This window comes from Glossina fuscipes, unplaced genomic scaffold (assembly GCF_014805625.2).
Source record: "Glossina fuscipes isolate IAEA_lab_2018 unplaced genomic scaffold, Yale_Gfus_2 112, whole genome shotgun sequence".
Lineage (NCBI taxonomy): Eukaryota > Metazoa > Arthropoda > Insecta > Diptera > Glossinidae > Glossina > Glossina fuscipes.
In genome coordinates this window covers 6,303,805-6,322,759 of record NW_023998455.1, presented here as the reverse complement: position 1 = coordinate 6,322,759, position 18,955 = coordinate 6,303,805, and the positions used below count along the sequence as shown (strand labels likewise).

Genomic DNA, 18,955 nt, shown 5'->3' with positions numbered 1-18,955 from the left:
CGACATTCAATTATAAAATTCAAAGTTTGCTGGGTTGACTCATTATAACTTTCATCGCAAGTATATAATTTCAAAGTAGTTTTGGTGTTTTATAGGTACATTAATAATAAATACATTTTCTAATTAATCGTTTTCTACAACGGGGGTAATGTAGAACTGGGCGTAGACTTCCGCTTGATTTTCATCTTGCATCATAAAATGCATTTCTAATAAGCCGGTTAAATCCGTTTTAATAGCTACCTTGCTGGCTGCTAACATAGCTCTCTGAGTGGCACGCATCAACGAAATTTTATATCTGCCTGTGGTAATGTTTTTACAATTGAAGAGTATCATCATTTCGCTTGTTTTGGCCACTTCAATGCTACATTCGGATTGCATAACTCCCAATGTTTCCACTTTAAAATATGGTTTACGTGGTGACAATGTTATCTGCAATTCTTCAGCTGATTTATCCAAGTCGTGGAATATGTTTGCCATTTCGCGTCCTTTTATAAAAACGGTATTCAAGCTATGACTATCCGCATCTAAAGAGAAGTCCATCGTCTCGTCATAGTGTGTAGTTTTAATGGAGCATTCCGTTCTGATGTTATCCTCATCATGTGGTTCCAATATTATCACTAAGGGATCATCATCTTTGTAAAACATTTTCATGCTACAATCAGTGCCGGCAAATATACTCAAGCACTCAATTAAGACATTCATGTTGATAGTAAAGTGCACTAAGCCATCCACATGATAATCGCTAAAACATGACGGCGTAATAAATAAATTAGCTTGTATGCATTTGCCCTGTTCCACAGTACAGCGTAAACCATCTTCGTTAATATGGAATATTCCATGATCCCCAAAACCTACAGAACGTATCCCGGCTGCAAAAGTTTTTATATTCTCTAAACAACCGACAAACCGATAATTAATATATTCCAAGCCAAGTGTCATTTTATGTGAAAAATTATCTCCGCTTCCCTGTAGTGATGCTGATGCAAATTCTTTCAGTAAATTATCGAATTTATGAGGTTGCACCTCTTTGAACTGTATGCAGTTAACGCAATTATCCAACAAAAAAGCTAAACGCAAAGCTAGCACATGCTCGCAAGTATAAGCTTCTCCCAATTTCAGCACTTTAGTCTGAAAAGACTTGCAAAAGCAAAAATTAACGTCGGGAAGCAAATGTACCAATTTCTTCTTCCTTTTCTTTTTAATAGAGCAATCTTCTGTAATTACGGCTAAAAAGGATGACTTCCCTGCGTTACTAAAAACGGTAATAGTTTGATTATCTATAAACTGGCGCGCAAAAGCAACAAGTCGTGAACCCAAAGCTGAGTTTAATTTCGCGTAAAAATCAGCTGAAATCGTACCATTTGTTAAATTATGTTTTCATATCATGCAATTAAAGAGTACCTAAATCATCGATTGATAAACTTCCTTTGTATCGCTCGAAAATTTCTTGCAATAAGAAAGGCAAACGGCACGTTGCACTTTGCATTTTGCTTTCTTTCTTTTTTGTTTACATCCCCTGCCTGCCAGGCTGCCAGATTATCGAAAAATTTCTTCGTTTCGAGTAGTTTTTATGCCGTGACAAGCTCCTAGTTCACTAAATCTGGACAATAATTATGTATCTATTCGTTAACTAGCTCTCACTTGAAAAGCGTATCTTGAGAACCATTCGGTGGAGAGTTATGTACGGCTCTCGTCATTCGAAATTAAGTTCGAAAAAATAATGGAAAAGTAAGCGGCAAATTTGACGTAGAATTATATAAAATTTTGATGAAATAAAATGAAGTGAAATAATTTCACATAATCTATATTATTTCATGATTTCATTTCTTAGGAAAGCTTCGTATTTTATTATAATATATATACAATTTTATTTTTATTTTATACAATATATTAGTATATTAAATTTAATTCTTAACTGAATTGCAAATCAATGCTAATTTTGTATTATTTAAAAAAAAGCCAACTTTTTCATTTTCACAAAACATCTTAAAGCGGGTTTATTCTGTATATCTCTTCTTTTAATACAATAACATACGAAAGATATGGCGGCTTATTCGCACCTAGCGAAAATTCGACAATGTCGTCATTCTGGGAGTAATCCTCTAAGCTGGCGACAATGACCATCAAAATCTTACCATGTTGGCAAAATAAACATTTCAAAGGAAGAAGAACAAGCAACCTACACCAAAAAGGAAGAAGAAAAAGCAACCTGAATCGAAAAAGAAGAAGAACAAGCAACCTGCACCAAAAAGGAACAAGAACAAGCAACCTACACCAAAAGGGAAGAAGCTATCGTCCTCAAATATGGCACAAAAATTGGAAGTTCTTGCACGCAGGTTGGTATGGAAAATGAGGCAATCCGCCTTCAATACCACGTAAGCTGAGAAGACCTCTGTTTTTCAAAAGGTACCAAAAATTGGTACAAAAATATACAAAAATTTGAACGCAAATTTTGTGTGCTGTACCAAATGGGGAAAATTCACCACACCTATCTCTATAACGCGCAGAAATCAGCTTAGAAAATCCCGTAAAGTACGCAAATTCTTGGCCAGTTTTAAATTTGAAATGCATCTAAACATGTCCGCCTATTCGTCTGTCCGTCTGTCTATTGTCACAACAGCAAATTTCCTGGCGATTGTCGCTAAATCCGCTCTTTGAGTCAAATCTGGCGACAATAAAATTGTTCTAACTGAGAACAAATTTGCATTAGCATTGAGTATAAACCAAACAAAGTTAGTAGAAAAACCGCTGTAAAAGAAAAAAATAAACAGCTGTTAGAAAATGAATTATTATTCAAAAATTTAAAAAAAATAAAGTGAGCCCAAAAGTAGATTTGTGAATTGTGAGGCTTGGTAGGCGGTAAGAAAAAAAAGTGAAAGTGCCAAAAAACGGCGTCTTTCTGTTTTCTTTTCAGGTGAAAGTGGATACTCCCTAGAACCTTGGCTGATGACACCTCACCGAAGTTCGGCGAGTACTCTAAAAAAGAATACAACGAAATTCTTTTTAAGGCGAAGGACATTATGGAAAGATGCATAGGTGTGTACAAAGTTTATAGTATTTAGTATTTCGGGGATCTAACTACAGTTTTTGAACATTTCTCTAGGTATATAAGTGGATATTTGGTCTTTATGTGAATAGAAGACCTAATTTTTAGCAATATGAGAACAACGACCTAACATATAAAGGCAAAAGTGCCAAAGTTGAACCTCATTCGCATGTTTAGCTTTTTTTTAAGCTTTTGGTGTTTTATGACGAGAACACATGATCATTTCTTTACGTTATAGTATTAAAATGATTATAATTTAAAAATAAATTGGAAAAAAGAGATGCGTCTGGTCAGCTTAGCCAAATATATGCAATCGAACTTTATTCTCTGCGTTTTAACATTAAAATAATGACAAGTAGAGAGAAGGGAAGGACCTCATCTCTGATATCCTCAGAAGATTTAAGGTTACATTAACAACAAAGCCAATAGGCACAACGTTAATATTTAAAGGGACAATCTTGCCAAATCTGAATATCATATGTATATATGTATGGAAGGAAATGAAATCACAAAAAAATGTTCCCGAACAGTTTCGTCACATTAAAGTAAATACAATAAATACGGATGAAGTCCATTTAAGCCGGAGCGGTATGCGCTCACTGACGTACAACAAGAACGCAAAAAAGATATGTAACGATAATTTGTAATTATTTTTCAGCCAAAACTTGCATTCTTCTTAAATTTTGATGCAAAATATAGAAAAGTTCGTTACATTTGTTTATGGGAAATCTGCCGCTCCTTGAGCAGTAAAAACGCAAAAAATAAGCAAAGCATATGAGAGGAGAAGATTCGGATACATTTACTCAAGAAGATATTAACGTATGTCAAATGGCTTTGTGCTTTAGAAATGCAATATACCTCAGAAAGCGATCGATAACTTCAGAGATACTAAGTCTACTATCGAAAAGCAGATATCATATCAGCTGTTGCTAAAAAAACCGCTATTTTTATGGCTATGTTTTTTGTTGTTGAAAATCTGCTATTGTGTGTGGTTGCTGTTGCAATTAAGGGTTCGTTTTGATTGGTTCAGTTTTTGCATGCATTGATCCTTTACACGTCTATTTGTTTACATTCTAAAGATATCACCATTATTTGCTGTTGCTAGCAAATTTTGTATATATTGTTATTATCATTATTCATTTACTAACCTCATATACATATACTTTTGCTGTCCCTTTAAAACCTTTACCATCCGCAAAAACTTTTAAGCAAATAAGCATTACTTTTTTCTTTTTTTTTTGTTATTAAAATATTCCAACTTACCACACAACGAAATTGAAATTGAACTGATAAGTAAGTTTTCGCTTAAGACGTTCATTGTATTTTTTTTTTAGTCTAAGAATTCAATTCATTAGTCTAAAATTAAAATAATAATAATAATAATATTTGAATTATAACGCCTCCGTCCATTAACTCTTTAACATATTTTCCGTATTGGCGGTCACGATAAAAACGGTTACAGAAAGCCAACAGATCGGAAGCATCTGAGATCAATTTATAATTACCACTTGTTAGATTACAAATCAATGGCAGGTATAGCGTATTCGAATCAAAAACATGAAATTTATCATTATTCTTTAATTGAAACCAAATAGAGGTATATCACTGTTAATGATATAATTGATATAGTCTCCAATTAAAGAAGTATGAAGATCAAGTAAAAGCTGCTAACTTTTAATGGTTAAATTCCATTGATACTTCTATATTTATATAGTTTAAGCAAAAAAAAAGATTACATTGATTGCTGCTTTATAATGCGATTTCGAATTTAGAAGCATATGAGAGTAATTAAATAAGCAACTCTGTTCAAGTGAAGTTCAATTTATTTAAAGCATACTTAGCGCGTAATTACAGATAGTTGATGATCATATGGAGGGTGAAAAACGTTGAGAAATTAAGAAAAGTAGAAAGTTTAAATAACTTGATTGTCTGCTCTCTTTTTCCTTCTCTCTTCTTTTCACTGTCAGCTGACTTTGTTTTCATATTTTTATTAATTCTGAAGCAAGACTGTTGTTAGTTTTTATTTTTTGGAGATTTTTTTTATTGATTATTGAATTACTGTTATGGATTTGGGCGAAAGTCTTGAGGATGAACAGAAATTTGTTATTTATAAATACGACGACTTATTTAGTGAAAGTTTTCCTTTAATGAAAGAAATACGCCGGTTGGGGAAATTAACTGATGTGACATTAAAGGTGAGTTATTTTAATATTATTAAATATCAGAATATTATCTACATCGATACAATCCTTATTAGGTCGAAGAACAGACATTTTCAGCTCACCGGATAGTGTTAGCATCGACGATTCCTTACTTTTACGCGATGTTTACTAATAACATGGCTGAAAGTCGTATTAAGGAAATTACTATGAAAGAGATCGAGCCTAGTGCTTTGGAAAGTTTGATCAACTTTGCGTACAGTGGACAGGTGCGCATCGATAATCAAAATGTCCAAAGTTTGATGGTCGGTGCTTCGTTTCTTCAATTGCTTAAGGTCCGTAACGCTTGCGCCGATTTTCTCATTTCACGATTCCATCCTCATAACGTTTTGGGCATAAGAATGTTTGGGAATACGATGAGTTGTACACATCTCATACAAGCGGCCGAAAAGTATATCGATCAAAATTTTACAAAAGTTTCGCAATCGGACGAATTTCTAGCACTAGATTTCGATGAACTAATTGACTTAATTAAACGTGACGAACTTAATGTAATCTCTGAAGAGGTTATATTTGAAGCCTGTATGAAATGGGTAAAGAATGGGGAAGAAAAACGCGCATCCATGTTTCCACAAGTGCTGGCTCAAGTGCGTTTACCTTTGTTATCACCTCAATTTTTGGCAGATCGAGTGGCCCGGGAAGAACTTATAAGATCTTCGCATCAGTGTCGAGATTTATTGGACGAAGCTAAAGATTTTCACTTAATGCCAGAGAGAAGGGGACTTTTGCAGAGTTTTCGGTAAGTAATATCATCATATCATAGAATAATCTCAATTGGTTTTTGCGTAGTATCGTAGAAAAAATGCCCTTCGCAATTTTCAAAAGCCCAATGTCCGAAGGAAACGTGCCCATTATATAGTAAATTATCCCCCTTCCTTTAGATGTATCTTATGCTTATGCCTTTTTTTTAAAGTCTTAAAATGTTTTCTAAAAGGTACAAGATGCACAATGATTATTGGAAAGTATGCCTTTTCCAAACTGTGTGCTTATATGATCCTTTTTTGAAGAGACTCTGGCAATTTCAGTTATACAACTGATGAATGTTAAAGTTTGAATTAAAAAAACGACGCTGCCTTCTTTTGAAATGTTAAGCCCAATTTTAAAATGTAAAGCTTAGAATAATTCGAATTCAAGGTGTTTCGATTTTCCAGAACTAGACAGCGAGGAGAGTTTATATCCGGACAAATCTACGCTGTTGGTGGTCTGGCTAGCAACGGAGAGTCGGTTAGTACAGTTGAGATTTATGATCCCTATGAAAAAAGATGGCGCATGGGGGAACAAATGTCTATGATGAGGTTAGCATACAATTCCTACACTAAAATAGACTAGACTTAACTTGCATGCTTTTATAGATCTCGTGTCGGTGTTGCTGTTATGGATGGAAAATTGTACGCTTTCGGAGGATTTAATGGCTCTGAACGACTATCTACTGTAGAGGTGTATGATCCTAGAAAGAATATTTGGACACAAGGAAGTGCAATGAATTGTAAAAGAAGGTAGGTTCATGTGAAACTAAAGTTTCTTTTCCTTTTTTTCATCTAATGTATTTAGTGCTGTTGGGGTGGCCGCATTAAATGACTGCATTTATGTTTGTGGCGGCTACGATGGTGTAACAAGTTTAAACACGGTCGAATGTTACTGCCCGAAAACAGACATATGGAAGACCGTAAGTAATAGAAATTTTCGAAAACTAGTTAGCTTGATGATGATGATGATATAATTATTTAGGTAGCTCCTATGGTGAAATATAGGTCAGCCGGCGGTGTTGCGGCTGTAAATGGTTATGTTTACGCGTTGGGAGGACATGATGGACTGTCTATATTTGATTCCGTAGAACGTTATGATCCGGTTAATGATGTCTGGCATAAAATGAAATCTATGTTAAATCGTCGCTGCCGTTTAGGTGTGGCTGCTTTGAATGGTAAACTGTACGCTTGCGGAGGATACGATGGAAATTCATTTCTACGCTCTGTTGAAGTTTATGACCCTATCAAGAACTGCTGGTCTTTAGTGACGCCTATGAATTGTAAGCGTAGTCGTGTCGCCCTTGCGGCCAATATGGGCAAATTATGGGCGATCGGTGGTTACGATGGAGAAACTAATCTCTCTACGGTAGAAGTTTATGATACAGAAACAGATGAGTGGTCATTTGTACCATCTATGTGCGCCCATAGCGGAGGAGTTGGAGCTGGAGTAATACGTAGTGAAAAATGTTTCATTTCTAAAACTTAGATAAATTCCATCTGCCTCAATCCATGTTGGCATGAGATAATGTCATTTCAAAAAAAATCGTTATAAGATCAAAACCTCTAATATATGCTTACATTCCAAAATTTAGTTTAGGAAACTTAGACGAAGAACTCAATTTTGGATAAGCATCAACTCTGACGTTTTTGTTAATTGAGAAAGCAAAAACTATACATACATCGGAAGTAAACATGGAAATATGAAATTCCGTTTTTTTTTAAAGAGATTAAATACATATGGACGGAAACCAGTAATAACTAATTTCTAAAACATTTCTCATTGTTGTTGTTGTTTGCCTTGTGAAGGTAATTTCGTCAAAAATTTGAAAACACTAATGCGAAAGGAAAAGCAAAGCAAATGGCATCACGTGCGCTAATTTACCTTTCATGCGCTTACTATCCATAATAAGTTTTTGGTTCTCCCGCAATTGTCTTAATTTTAATTTCCATCAATTACTACAGGTAGGTTTCACAGCAACAACCGTTTTCAACAACTGTCTTCATTCCGACAATAAGCAATGAGCGCGAAATATCTTTAAATTCGTACATAAATAAAATTTTGTTTGCAAATTTCTGTTGAGACTGATTTAAAGGGCTCCATTTAATTCGCGTAAGAGTGGTGACGAATAAACGAGGAATTCTAGCCATTTTGTCTTGGCACACTTTCGACACAAGACTCTAAAAGATATGCGAATATGATTTCAAAAAATTGAATAAATTTAATAAAAAATAATGAAAATAAATTACATGCCATTTATGATGAAAATCAATTTTATGATCGTCTTTATTATTTGTATGTTTTTTTTAAACTATTTATTTTATTCTGCATTAGGGATAGGCAACATTTTTTTGGCCGCGGGTCAGAGATATTTTCTTATTAAAACAGTTCTCTATTAAAAAATAACGATCTTGGATTTGTAACGTCAATTTAATCAAGTTTGGTGTGCAGTTAGTCGTTTTACGGCGAGTATAAGCATCTGAATTTTCGGTTTTTATGTTTTATAATTTATTTTATCTCGAAAATGGGAGTAAGTGAAAGCATGTGCTTGTAAACAATTAGAAGAATTAGAAGTCGTTTCATATAAATAGAAATATCATATAAATATAAATATATATAAAACATATATACATTTATGTATACATTTGATATCAGATACTACAGTGCTTTTTAAGTACTTTGCTTAAGATTTCCTTTAAAATTAAATCTTTTTAATACAGAAAGAAAATTTTAGAAAAATTACTTTATTTGTTTTTTATTATCCAATCGACAGCTTCACAAAAATTGTTTGCATATACATATTAAGACTTGATTGCAATTAATGTATATGCATATACATATCAACGTATCGAAATTCTTTTTTAGGTGTGAACAAGCGAAAAATGCTATTTGCTGTCTCTCTCAAATGCAATAAAATGAATAATGACACCAATAGTGCACGTTAGTCATCATCCGAAAAGGAAAATACTCCCATTGACCAAACTAGTGTTCCGCTTGTTTCTACGATCACTCTGCAAGATGAGTATGTATTTGAAGTGCTTACTAAGCCGCCAAAACACAAGGTATCATTTTCTATAATAATTACGAAAAGAAGTCACTTTCCCAAGTTACTTATAGATATACCAATATACCAATGTTCCACTTAAGGCCTCTAGTGTGAACAGTCATTTCGCCACTTATCGGTATCAGTGAACACCATCGTTGCTTTTTTACTAAATCTTGAGGGACGCTAATGGAATGTTTTCCAGGTCTCAATAGCCAAGTCAAAGAGCTGCCGCTTAATAAATAGAGATTGAGCATAACATTTTGCTCTTTGTATAGCGTATTGATATTCCCCATAATTTGATCAAACCGTCCAGATGTATCATGGAATACAATAATATCTCGGTACTGTAAAAATACTTTTATTAAGATCAAAGTCGAAAAGCGGACTATAACTTACATTTTGTGCTAACAATAATGGTCTAACAATGTCTAAAGCTTTTGTAAAGTCGGTGGCGTTCTGATCAGGGGTACGAATAAACTTTGTAACGTCGTTACAAAAATATGTTCTGCTCTCCTCGGTTATGGAATCAAAATCTCCGGTTATAAATTCTGGTGGCCTTAATGGCGGTTCACTTTCATTAAAACTTTTTACAAATTGGCGCCAGCGATTTGTGCCTCCATCAACGCAACATCTAATGTTAGCTTTTTTTTTTTTCATAAACATAAACAATACATCAATTTTTTATTTGTACAAGTTAATTAATATTTACCGTTTTGCCACAATTCTCTGACCACATTTTGAGGTGCACGTATTTCACGATTTAATACTAAGCAGGCATAACCGGTACCCATCGATTTAGGGCCAATTACCCGCTCCGTCTCCCATTCGTAACAATTGCTTGAAGTCCGTAGATCAACATCGCCATGTGTTGTGAACAATCTATCCATTCTTAACCACAAAAATAGTGCTTTTTTTATCAACAGCTGTTTTCTCTGCTTAAAAGGTTTCATCCCTGTTTAGAATTATCCAGCGGCAGCAACTATAAATTTCACGCAATTCAATTTTACTAAATTATATATTCACAGTAAAGTTCGATTTGCAAAAATCGCATCTCAAAGCAAAGAGAAGGAAGGAATGGCTACAGATAAAGCACTAGTTACTTTGACTCGCTGGACTCGCTGGAGAAAAATCAGTGATATGTAGATTAGGAAGTAAAGGAACAAACGACATTTCAGTTAAAGATAACGAATGCAAGGAAATTAAATAAACTTGAATTTCTTCTATTCAAATGATTGACGCGAATTCATTCGCAAGTCCGTGAATTTGAGCAGTTGAAAAATGCGAGTCCAGAGAATATATTTGCTCATCCAATAGTAATGTGAGGTCGAAAATTTAAGTTCTTAGCCGATTCTAGCGCAATGCGGATCTTTTACTGAAATCGAATCAAAAGAAAAGGTAGTCGATGATAGCTGCATCCTTCCGTCCAAAAAAGTTAATAATATAATAATATATTAATAAAATACGTGGGAGTGGCGGAATAAATTCCCCAAAGTGCATTAAGTTATGTATACATTAAAGTTTTCGATGGACGACAGTTTTGGTGGAACGAACGAGCCTATATTTTCAACTTAGGATTTTCGCAAGTGTTTGGTCTGCCAACTGGTTCTTTAAGATTTAAGCCTTTAAATTTATTTCTTTGGCTAAATTAGTACTAATAATAATGATAATTTTGTTATTCACAGCGAGCCGATGACACATACATCACACATACATCAGTTATTCACATAACTACAAAAAACATAAGTTCATATATTTATTTATTATAAAAAAAAAATTTGTTTTATTAATTAATAAAAGAGCACTCTTTCGAAGAGATTTTTAGATTAAGATCGAAATCTGACAACCCTAGTAAGCGGTTTATTTATGTTATAAAGGAGTTGACTCCTGGTGGAATTGCGGTTTATTAATAAATGTTTTTTATAATAAATGTTCGCTTTTAAGAGTTCAATTTAAATCAAAAAGTTTCAATTAAATGGAATAATGGATATCGAAGATGATACAATAATGGACGAGATTGAAACGGATGAGTTATATCAGCAGCAGGACTTCGAGTTTACGCGTTTATCAGATATGGTAAACTATTTGCTAACACATTTTTTAAATAAAAAAAATTAAATTTAATAAATAAATGCAATCAGGTTAGAAAACATTACCTGCAGTATTTGGAAAAACAATTGAATGAGAACTTTACAAATTGGCAAAAAGGACAAATGGATGGCTTGGAAAATTGGGAATCCATAAAACAAACAGCGGCAGTTTTGGAAGAAAAAGCTATAAAAGCTTGCATGATGGCTAAAATATATCAAAGACATATGGTGAAAATTGTAAGGTCGTGAAAAACTACTGTTCTATCACTTCCTTCTAAAAGTACGCTATTGATTTAATTAATTTCATTAGATAGCCAATGTCCGACAATACACACAAGAGAACCGTTTAGTAAATCAACTGGAAATGTTTTTGAGGGATCGGAAAGTGCAGGAAAATAATAAGTATCATCATAAAACTACACAAACTCAAGATAATAACGAAAATAATGAAGAGAGGACAGTAAAATTAAATGAACAACAGTATAAAAAGAGTTTCGCAAAAGTGTACGAAGGTGATTGTAAGATTGATAAACATACAATAAGTTTAGAGCAGAAAATTCAAATGTTTCAAGAACACTTATACAGAGAAAATACAATTAAAGCGGCCTCTGTTCTAAAAAAATCAATACCGCGGGCAGTATGCAGAAGGCCGCGCAAACGTTTAAAAAAATGCAGACTTATGACACCCAAAGAAGAACCATTGCAGAAGGATGAGGCAGGCTCTCATCTACCGGAAATAGTCACAAATCCCTCATTTCCGTCGCAGCCAATAGAAAGTAGTCAAAACAGCAACATAGTGCATGGAAGCGAAGTATGCGACATTCACGATACTGTGGCCTTGGAGCTGGCGCAATTGTTTAATGAGGAGAAGACTGAACTGGATGAAATTTTCGGTATAGATCCGAATGAAGAGCCCGATGATCCGCAGATTCGCCGCATACTCAAAGAAATCGAAAACGCTAAAATAAACGATAAAACAGGCGATACACCCACCCAACATAACTCGGATTGTAATCAAATTAAAAAGGATCCAGCACCTACACTAACTACAGCAAATTCCGCCAAGTTAACCCCTCTTCCGCCGCAAAACGACACAGTTACGCACAAATCAAGTAAGAATTCTGCCAACTGCACAGATCTCACTAAGAGTGAATGGCCTTGTGAATTATATATGCAACGCAGGAAATTAAGTGAGTCTTTATCCCGATTGGTAGATGAGGATTTCCGTTGGGTTGACATTATGAAGTGGAAATTTGCCGAACTGTTCGGTGAAGATAGTGATGACGAATTTGCCGCTTGTAGTCCCAGTATTGAATTAGATGAAGTGCTCATAAACAGTTGCGTGCGCCGCATATCGCCGTGGATGGTCAAACATCTTATGAAACCAATGAAAGATGGTTTAATTGGTAATCGATTCTTGTTTAAAAAATTAGGCAAACAATTGGCCCGTAAAATAATAATGGAGAATCAGTATCCAGGTATTTTGATTGTTTCTTATAGCATCTAACCAGCAATAATTTCAAATTTTATTCTAGATGAACCTTTTATTAGACGCTGTGTCGAAAATTTCTTTTGCCTGCATCAGGCTGTGATGTCGCTGGATGACATAGTTGATATAGATAATATATCTCTAGAATGTTAAGTCCGCTTAACTTGTTTGAAAATTTTAATATAAAATTTTAGGCAATCGTTCAAACCAAAAGCCAGTAGATTAAACCCTTTTTCCTAACAAATAATAAAAAAGTATTTAGTAAACTTACCACATTCACTTCTTCACTCAAGTCTACATGTTGCCACAACAGTTCATTTATTATGCATGTATTTTGCTTAGGCCGCACTTAAAGAAAGAAAAAGTTTCATCTTATATAACCCAAGAGAACGGGAAGAAGAAAAGGAACTACGTGAAAAAGCGAGTGAATAATAAAAAGAATATTGCTGTTGTGTTCACGAATACAATGATTTTTTATCCTTTTCTTTCATTTTTCTTTTTATAATTTATATAAATTTTTTAAATAGTTTTTCTTTCATATTTTATTTTTAAATAAACGAATATTATGTCGCAACTGCTGCTGTGCATACACATCCCTTAACATTATAATCCTGATTATCAATTATGATCCATTTCGACAAAGAAAAATCAAACAGACGAACATTTTGCAGGTGGCGCGCCTTGACTTCTATTTTTTTTTTTTTTTGCAAACAAATACGTCCTTGATTGATTGACTGATTAACATAAACATAATCCATGTGCATATAAATCCATAGATACTGACAAAGAATAATGCCCTCATCGCTGCCTTGATAGTATCTACACTTGTTGATGATGAAAGGCGACGTTTTACGTACACATGTATTTAATAATCTTGTTTAATATTTTGTTTGCTGCTGATGAAAAGTTACTGTAGTGGTCTTTATTTTTACGGCTATTGATGCTTTTAATTATGCTGCGTTTGATTACAATGTCGTTCTCGCTGTTGTAGTTGCAATTACTTTTTTTATTGTTAGTATTACTATACTTTTTGTTGTTGTTGTTGTTGTTGCTGTATTTATTACGGTTGTGTTGTTTGTGTGGTTGTAAATTGGCGGGACAATGAGGATGATAACACTACCTAGTATCTGGTATTTGATTTGTGTTTGCTGCCGATATTGCTTGTGTCGCCGTAGGGGCAGCTGCACTTTGTTTATATTTTTGCGTAGACTGTTGCCCTGGCTGTTGCGGCTGCGAGCTGGTGGCGCCTCCGGCCGCAGCAGGAGGTCGTCCACGCCGTTCAATACCTTTATCTGCCGCGCCAATATTGCCGCCTGTTGCCGACTTACCAGCTCCGGCGCTAACAGCTTTCTTTTTGCTAGTGTTAAATGATGCTTGTGTCTGTTTATACTCTTCAACAAAATCTTCAGGCGAGGTTTGTTGTTGTTGATGAACTTGTTGGCGTCCACCTATTCCTCCGGTACTGTTTGCGGTTTGTGCAGATGCATCTGCGGCATTATTATTCATCATCGACTCTCGCACATCATGTTCAGAATTACTATTATTTGCATTATTAGTGTTGCTTGTGGGCGAAGCCTTTTCATTATTTACATTATCACTATTGGTGGTCTCTTGCGATTCACCGCGTTCATGTTCCTGATCTGATTCACTCTCTAACGATGAACAAGCTAAGGTTGATAGCAGCAAAGCTTGTACGAATTGAGACCTAAAAATTAAATTGAAATGACGTATATTCAAACTTTGTTTATTATAAACTTACCGATCGGCGCGTTCTCTGCCAATTTCAGCTAATTCGGCGTCACTTAAAATCGGTTGCATAAGTTTCGTGAGCAAGAATTGCGATTGCGCTCCCTCAACAACATTACCGGGACCGTTAATTGCTGGCCCACCAGCGACGTTGTTTGTACCGGATCCGCCACTAACCATGCCAAACGAGAAACCACCATTGTTGGTGCAAAGACTGCTGCTACCAGGCTGCAGAGTATTCATACCAAATTTTTTTGGAAATGAAAGGGATATCTAAATTGCAACATTACTTCTCTGGTGTTAAGTGTGTTTGCATTCAAATTTGATTGTTGTGATTGCTGTTGCCCAGATACCGACCACTCATTGGTACGACAGGAACCGCTGCTACCGCCTCCATTTGCACTACCAGTACCAGGGGCACCGCTTATTACTTCAGCCATGGTGGCGTTCGAATTCGATGAAGAGACCATTTGATGAGCACGTCGGGGTAAACGCTCTAATTGTTGGCGTGTGGCCTGCAATATAAGTAAAACAGAACTATTTAGTACTTAGCTCGAGAGAAAAACTATCAAAATTATATATAATTGCCGTCACTTGTTGGCGTTCCATTTGAATTTGCATTTGCAATTGTTGTAATTGAGAAGTTGGCGGGCCACCACGTCTTACACCCGACAACTGTGACAGGAGCTCTGCAATTGGGTCCACCGATTCTCGCCCAGACGGAGATAATGCTGAGAGACCGCTTGATGAGCTAAAGTGCATATTAGATCGGCGTGCACGTGGCACTCCGCCTATCGTACGTCCAGGAATACGACGCACTCCACCCCCATGTCGTATAGCTGAGGGTTCATCGTGCACAGAGAGTTAAGTTAAAAACCATTTGAAAAAAATTTTTCAGCTAATCATTCCTAAGCGTACATCAAATCTTTAAAAAACTTTCATCTGGAATTTTCATATCAATTAACAAGCAATATGTTACAAATGAACTGTAGAATTCAACAAAAAATTGCAGACTTCAAACATGAGATCGACTAACACATTACAACGAAATGTTCGCAGTCCATTAAGAATTTTCTTCATAAACAAAGAGCAATTTTGCTCACTTTTCGAAATTCTTGCACGAATTCTTCTATTCTATATAGAAATGCACTTAAGAAAATAAGAGAAGACAGAGATAGTTCTATGATTTCAGAATTATACATAAAAACGTGCCAAAACTAATGAAAATCTTAACGGCGGGAATAAAAATGCGTTTGAAAAGGATATTAGAAATGAAATCAATTCACGTGGGCCGGTACGATGTTCCAGTGATAGGTGACCAGCAAAATCATCTGTGACTAGATTCGGTTCTCCGCCTGGTAATCCAGCGCATACGGGACATACCACTTCTAAACTGGTCTCCGTATGTTCAGCAGATACGTGTTCTAATAAAGTAGCATCACTAAAACCCATTTTCTTACAGTATGGACAGGTAAAGCTTTGTGGCTGCTCAGAATTGAGCATTTCACCACCAAAAAAAAGCTCAATATCGGAGCGCGTTAGTATGCATTGCATAGGATGATCGACCAAATGGCGTGTTGATGTGACGCCTTCCTCATAGCAATCGGCACATAGATCATAATCGTAGCATATTAAACATTTATAGCGACGTCCATTAAAGTTAGACTTGAGACAAGAATCGCAACTGACTCCTAAAAGCAAAAGTAAGGATACAAACCAACTTAAAATATTTATTGAAATATTGCCTAGTTTTGCTTACCTTCATGACGGCTCATTATTATGTACTTGAAAATTTGTTCTAGTAACCACCACCTCCGCGTGCTCCCGCTACGATTACAAACTCTTGTCTAAGAAAACGCCCGCAGCACCTGTTGTTGTTGGTCTTTGGATTTTATTTTTTTATACGTTTAAATTAAACAATTTATTTTTATATTACAATTTTATTTTTGGAAATTAAGAAATTCTTATAAAGTATTTCAATGAATGCTGTTAATAAGTAATTCAAAATTATTCAACTTTTTAGCAAATTTCCTTTGTAACAATTTTAACTGCAAATAAAAAAAAAAAACTAAAATAAATCAAAAGCAGAAAGTTCGCTACAATTAATTTGGTTTTAAGCTACATTAAATTTTTTTAATGTTGAAAATATTTTTACTCTGCTAGTATCAATCAGGGTCATTAGGGATCCATTATGTTTAAGATAACCACATTTGTAAAAAAACAGGAAAAGTGTTATTTTTCATCCCTTATAACTTTTCATAATATATTTTATTTTCTCAATCTTATTTTACCGTTTCATTAATCACATTGTACTTTTTGTTTCCATTAGAAATGGCCACATACCATTAAAAAATACATACACACACAATCGTGAATAACAAACTTTCTTACACAAAAGACAGTGTTTCCCGTTTTTCCCTTAATTTTCTCGCTAAATTAGTACTTGAAATTGACAACCTCTACATTAAAAAAAAAAAGTAAATAATTTGTGTAGTCTGTTTACGGGAATACATATAAAAGTTTAACAAATAGGTGCTTCTTTTTAAATTTATCTAAAAGAAGATATTTCCTGTCGTTACACTCTTTTCAACAATTCCACTTTTAAATTTGTTTCTAAATATTCGAATAAGAATTCATGGATTTTTGGTTATAATAACAGAAGATTAAGATTTCTCGAGGAAAAAAAGAGATGCACGCGAGGACAGGCAAGTACAAAAAAACTACGAACGATGAAAATTTTTACGGACAAATAAATATGCGCTGCCTTTGTTTTCACCAGAATGAGAATGATTTTTATTTTCCACTTATTATTGCCATTCGAAGAATGCAGTGTAATTTTATTTGTTCCTTTTGATTAAATACAACGATATTTTTAACTTTTTCTTTCTCTACAAAAAACTAATATATTTCTTTTTTCTACTCGTGAATGACGTTCGTTCGATGTGCTGTAGACAGCAGACGAAGATTGTTCGTTTCAAGTGTTGTAAAATGATACAAAATAATTTTTTCTCCTCAGAATTTTTTTCTATAAGTGCATAGGTTCTCTTCTACAATTATTTCAAGAAAATATATTTTTTGAATAGCATCTATATATATGTTTATAACTTTCTAAAAGCTTGTAATTTTTAAATAATCCTATCGATATTCCAATTACAACTCTGTTCATATCTTTTTAATAACCCCATTTGTAACCTATATCTGCGAAGTTGCAATTAGAAAAAAAAAAAAAATGAAGGAGGAGAAAAATTGCACTTGGGTATATTTTAAACAAATAAATTAATTGACGCACGCCGTGCATATTCCAAGATGTGAATTTATTTTTCTTCGCTTTAAAGTAATGCGCTTCAATGGTGGAAATATGAATACGGACGATTTTTAATCGTAGGCTACGCGAGAGTAAATTTAATTGCTTTTCATATCATAATCGCACAAACACTATTAAATAACAATTTTCTGGCTTTTTTTCTAATTTTTACATTCAAATGTTTTTAGCATGCCACTGTCCCGATATTGGAAAATATGTACAATTTGCCCACTTATTTTATTTGCTTATTTTTTATGCTCAATGCGCGTAATACGACTAACGTTTTTCCTTATTTTCTTCTCTACCCCATTTTCATTTCGATTAACATGCCGAATGAAAAGTTCACTCTTTTCTTCTACCGAATATATGGTTACATGCAATGCACATAATCATATACATATTTTCTTTTTAATTTCTCATTTTTATATTTTTAATTACTACATACTTTTATATACTCTTAACAACTCGAAATTGTGTATGCTTTATAGTTACTTTCTTCAGTAAGAATTGTGTGTAGGAAATTATAAATTAACAAAAAATTTGAAGTAAAGTCAAACAATTTATTTTTTTTATTTCGAAACGAAGTTTCTTAGTTTCAAAGTTGTGAAAGTTGAAAAATTTGTCTCATTTTTGATATGATTGCCACAAATGGGACAGAAAATATTTTTTTTAGGAAAACATTAATCTGGCTGCACTTTTTATGAGAAAAGTAAAAATTATGGGCTAATATATTTTTCTACATTATCCGTTATCTATAGGGTTAATTAGGGATAAAGGTAAATTTATGGAAAAGCGACATTAAAAATTTTAGAAAACGTTGCAACGACAAATTTGGATATTCAGAAGAATTTTTTAAAGCTATTTCTAACTTTTTGCCATCCTAATCATTTCTTAATGAATAAAATATTCAAAAATTCGCAATATGTATGTATGAGATCGTTTGTGTGAATAACAGTACTGTTAAAACAAACACTGTTTTTGTATATGAATATTGTTGTTATAAAGCGTTGCAAGGGCAGTGCAAAGAACTCAACAAAATTTTTTCGAAAGTTCGCCGCCAGATTCCAACAAGTTTGTCGTTTAACTTTTTTATGCACTGCAAGAAAGTTTACTGTGTATACGCGAAAAGTAATGACAATCGAAATATAATAAGATAAGAATAATCCTTCCGTTTTTCTTCGTTTCCTATACTGTATAATGGATTTAAAGTTAAAAAAGGAAAGAAAAGCCATAATATGCTCCATTTTTTTTATAAACGGTTTATCTATTTATTT

The 18,955-nt window shown here is 34.1% G+C and overlaps 5 protein-coding genes across 9 annotated transcripts; 2 read left to right on the top strand and 3 right to left on the bottom strand.

Moving 5' to 3' along the window:
* Positions 1–86: 86 nt before the first annotated feature.
* LOC119639459 (cell cycle checkpoint protein RAD1) lies at positions 87–1,486 on the bottom strand. Its single transcript, XM_038036843.1, has 2 exons — positions 1,402–1,486; positions 87–1,346 (listed from the first exon to the last, which is right to left on the bottom strand). The coding sequence occupies exons 1-2, from the start codon at positions 1,484–1,486 to the stop codon at positions 124–126; spliced, it is 1,308 nt and encodes a 435-aa protein (XP_037892771.1). The 3' UTR covers positions 87–123.
* A 3,564-nt stretch (positions 1,487–5,050) lies between these two features.
* LOC119639206 (kelch-like protein 18) lies at positions 5,051–7,647 on the top strand. The gene is made up of 6 exons (XM_038036479.1): positions 5,051–5,241; positions 5,304–6,004; positions 6,417–6,560; positions 6,618–6,761; positions 6,817–6,931; positions 6,994–7,647. The coding sequence occupies exons 1-6, from the start codon at positions 5,110–5,112 to the stop codon at positions 7,495–7,497; spliced, it is 1,740 nt and encodes a 579-aa protein (XP_037892407.1). The 5' UTR covers positions 5,051–5,109; the 3' UTR covers positions 7,498–7,647.
* A 1,198-nt stretch (positions 7,648–8,845) lies between these two features.
* On the bottom strand, positions 8,846–10,610 carry LOC119639446 (thiamin pyrophosphokinase 1). The gene is made up of 4 exons (XM_038036830.1): positions 9,765–10,610; positions 9,452–9,696; positions 9,141–9,399; positions 8,846–9,081 (listed from the first exon to the last, which is right to left on the bottom strand). The coding sequence occupies exons 1-4, from the start codon at positions 10,003–10,005 to the stop codon at positions 8,951–8,953; spliced, it is 876 nt and encodes a 291-aa protein (XP_037892758.1). The 5' UTR covers positions 10,006–10,610; the 3' UTR covers positions 8,846–8,950.
* Positions 10,611–10,811: 201 nt separating this feature from the next.
* LOC119639303 lies at positions 10,812–13,745 on the top strand. Of its 3 annotated transcripts, none has more exons than XM_038036605.1 (5): positions 10,812–11,128; positions 11,194–11,379; positions 11,453–12,254; positions 12,357–12,620; positions 12,678–13,745. In XM_038036605.1, exons 1-5 carry the CDS (start codon positions 11,036–11,038, stop codon positions 12,782–12,784), a joined length of 1,452 nt encoding a protein of 483 aa, XP_037892533.1. In that variant the 5' UTR covers positions 10,812–11,035; the 3' UTR covers positions 12,785–13,745. The 3 variants fall into 3 exon arrangements, with proteins under 3 accessions (XP_037892533.1, XP_037892531.1, XP_037892532.1); XM_038036604.1 differs by having other exon boundaries at positions 10,883–10,903; positions 10,997–11,128; positions 11,453–12,620; XM_038036603.1 differs by having other exon boundaries at positions 10,814–11,128; positions 11,453–12,620.
* On the bottom strand, positions 13,547–17,075 carry LOC119639302 (E3 ubiquitin-protein ligase Kcmf1). Of its 3 annotated transcripts, none has more exons than XM_038036599.1 (7): positions 16,669–17,075; positions 16,137–16,425; positions 15,644–16,068; positions 14,966–15,229; positions 14,668–14,892; positions 14,391–14,605; positions 13,547–14,336 (listed from the first exon to the last, which is right to left on the bottom strand). In XM_038036599.1, the coding sequence occupies exons 2-7, from the start codon at positions 16,150–16,152 to the stop codon at positions 13,748–13,750; spliced, it is 1,734 nt and encodes a 577-aa protein (XP_037892527.1). In that variant the 5' UTR covers positions 16,153–16,425; positions 16,669–17,075; the 3' UTR covers positions 13,547–13,747. The 3 variants fall into 3 exon arrangements, with proteins under 3 accessions (XP_037892527.1, XP_037892530.1, XP_037892529.1); XM_038036602.1 differs by having other exon boundaries at positions 14,972–15,229; XM_038036601.1 differs by having other exon boundaries at positions 15,644–16,065.
* Between the last annotated feature and the right edge of the window lie 1,880 nt (positions 17,076–18,955).

Excerpts from the sequence above, each read along its gene's own strand:
- LOC119639303 (XM_038036603.1), top strand. The coding sequence starts at position 11,036 with ATGGATATCGAAGATGATACAATAATGGACGAGATTGAAACGGATGAG. Across the intron at positions 11,129-11,193 it reads TTACGCGTTTATCAGATATG|GTTAGAAAACATTACCTGCA; the intron begins GTAAACTATTTG and ends AAATGCAATCAG. Across the intron at positions 11,380-11,452 it reads AAAGACATATGGTGAAAATT|ATAGCCAATGTCCGACAATA; the intron begins GTAAGGTCGTGA and ends TAATTTCATTAG.
- LOC119639459 (XM_038036843.1), bottom strand. The coding sequence starts at position 1,486 with ATGCAAAGTGCAACGTGCCGTTTGCCTTTCTTATTGCAAGAAATTTTC. Across the intron at positions 1,347-1,401 it reads TTTATCAATCGATGATTTAG|CTGATTTTTACGCGAAATTA; the intron begins GTACTCTTTAAT and ends GTACGATTTCAG.
- LOC119639302 (XM_038036599.1), bottom strand. Across the intron at positions 14,606-14,667 it reads ACACACTTAACACCAGAGAA|CCTGGTAGCAGCAGTCTTTG; the intron begins GTAATGTTGCAA and ends AATACTCTGCAG. Across the intron at positions 14,337-14,390 it reads GGCAGAGAACGCGCCGATCG|GTCTCAATTCGTACAAGCTT; the intron begins GTAAGTTTATAA and ends TTTAATTTTTAG.
- LOC119639206 (XM_038036479.1), top strand. The coding sequence starts at position 5,110 with ATGGATTTGGGCGAAAGTCTTGAGGATGAACAGAAATTTGTTATTTAT. Across the intron at positions 6,561-6,617 it reads GAACAAATGTCTATGATGAG|ATCTCGTGTCGGTGTTGCTG; the intron begins GTTAGCATACAA and ends ATGCTTTTATAG. Across the intron at positions 6,932-6,993 it reads AAACAGACATATGGAAGACC|GTAGCTCCTATGGTGAAATA; the intron begins GTAAGTAATAGA and ends ATAATTATTTAG.
- LOC119639446 (XM_038036830.1), bottom strand. The coding sequence starts at position 10,005 with ATGAAACCTTTTAAGCAGAGAAAACAGCTGTTGATAAAAAAAGCACTA. Across the intron at positions 9,400-9,451 it reads CATTATTGTTAGCACAAAAT|TACCGAGATATTATTGTATT; the intron begins GTAAGTTATAGT and ends GTATTTTTACAG. Across the intron at positions 9,082-9,140 it reads AGGCCTTAAGTGGAACATTG|AAAATGATACCTTGTGTTTT; the intron begins GTATATTGGTAT and ends TAATTATTATAG.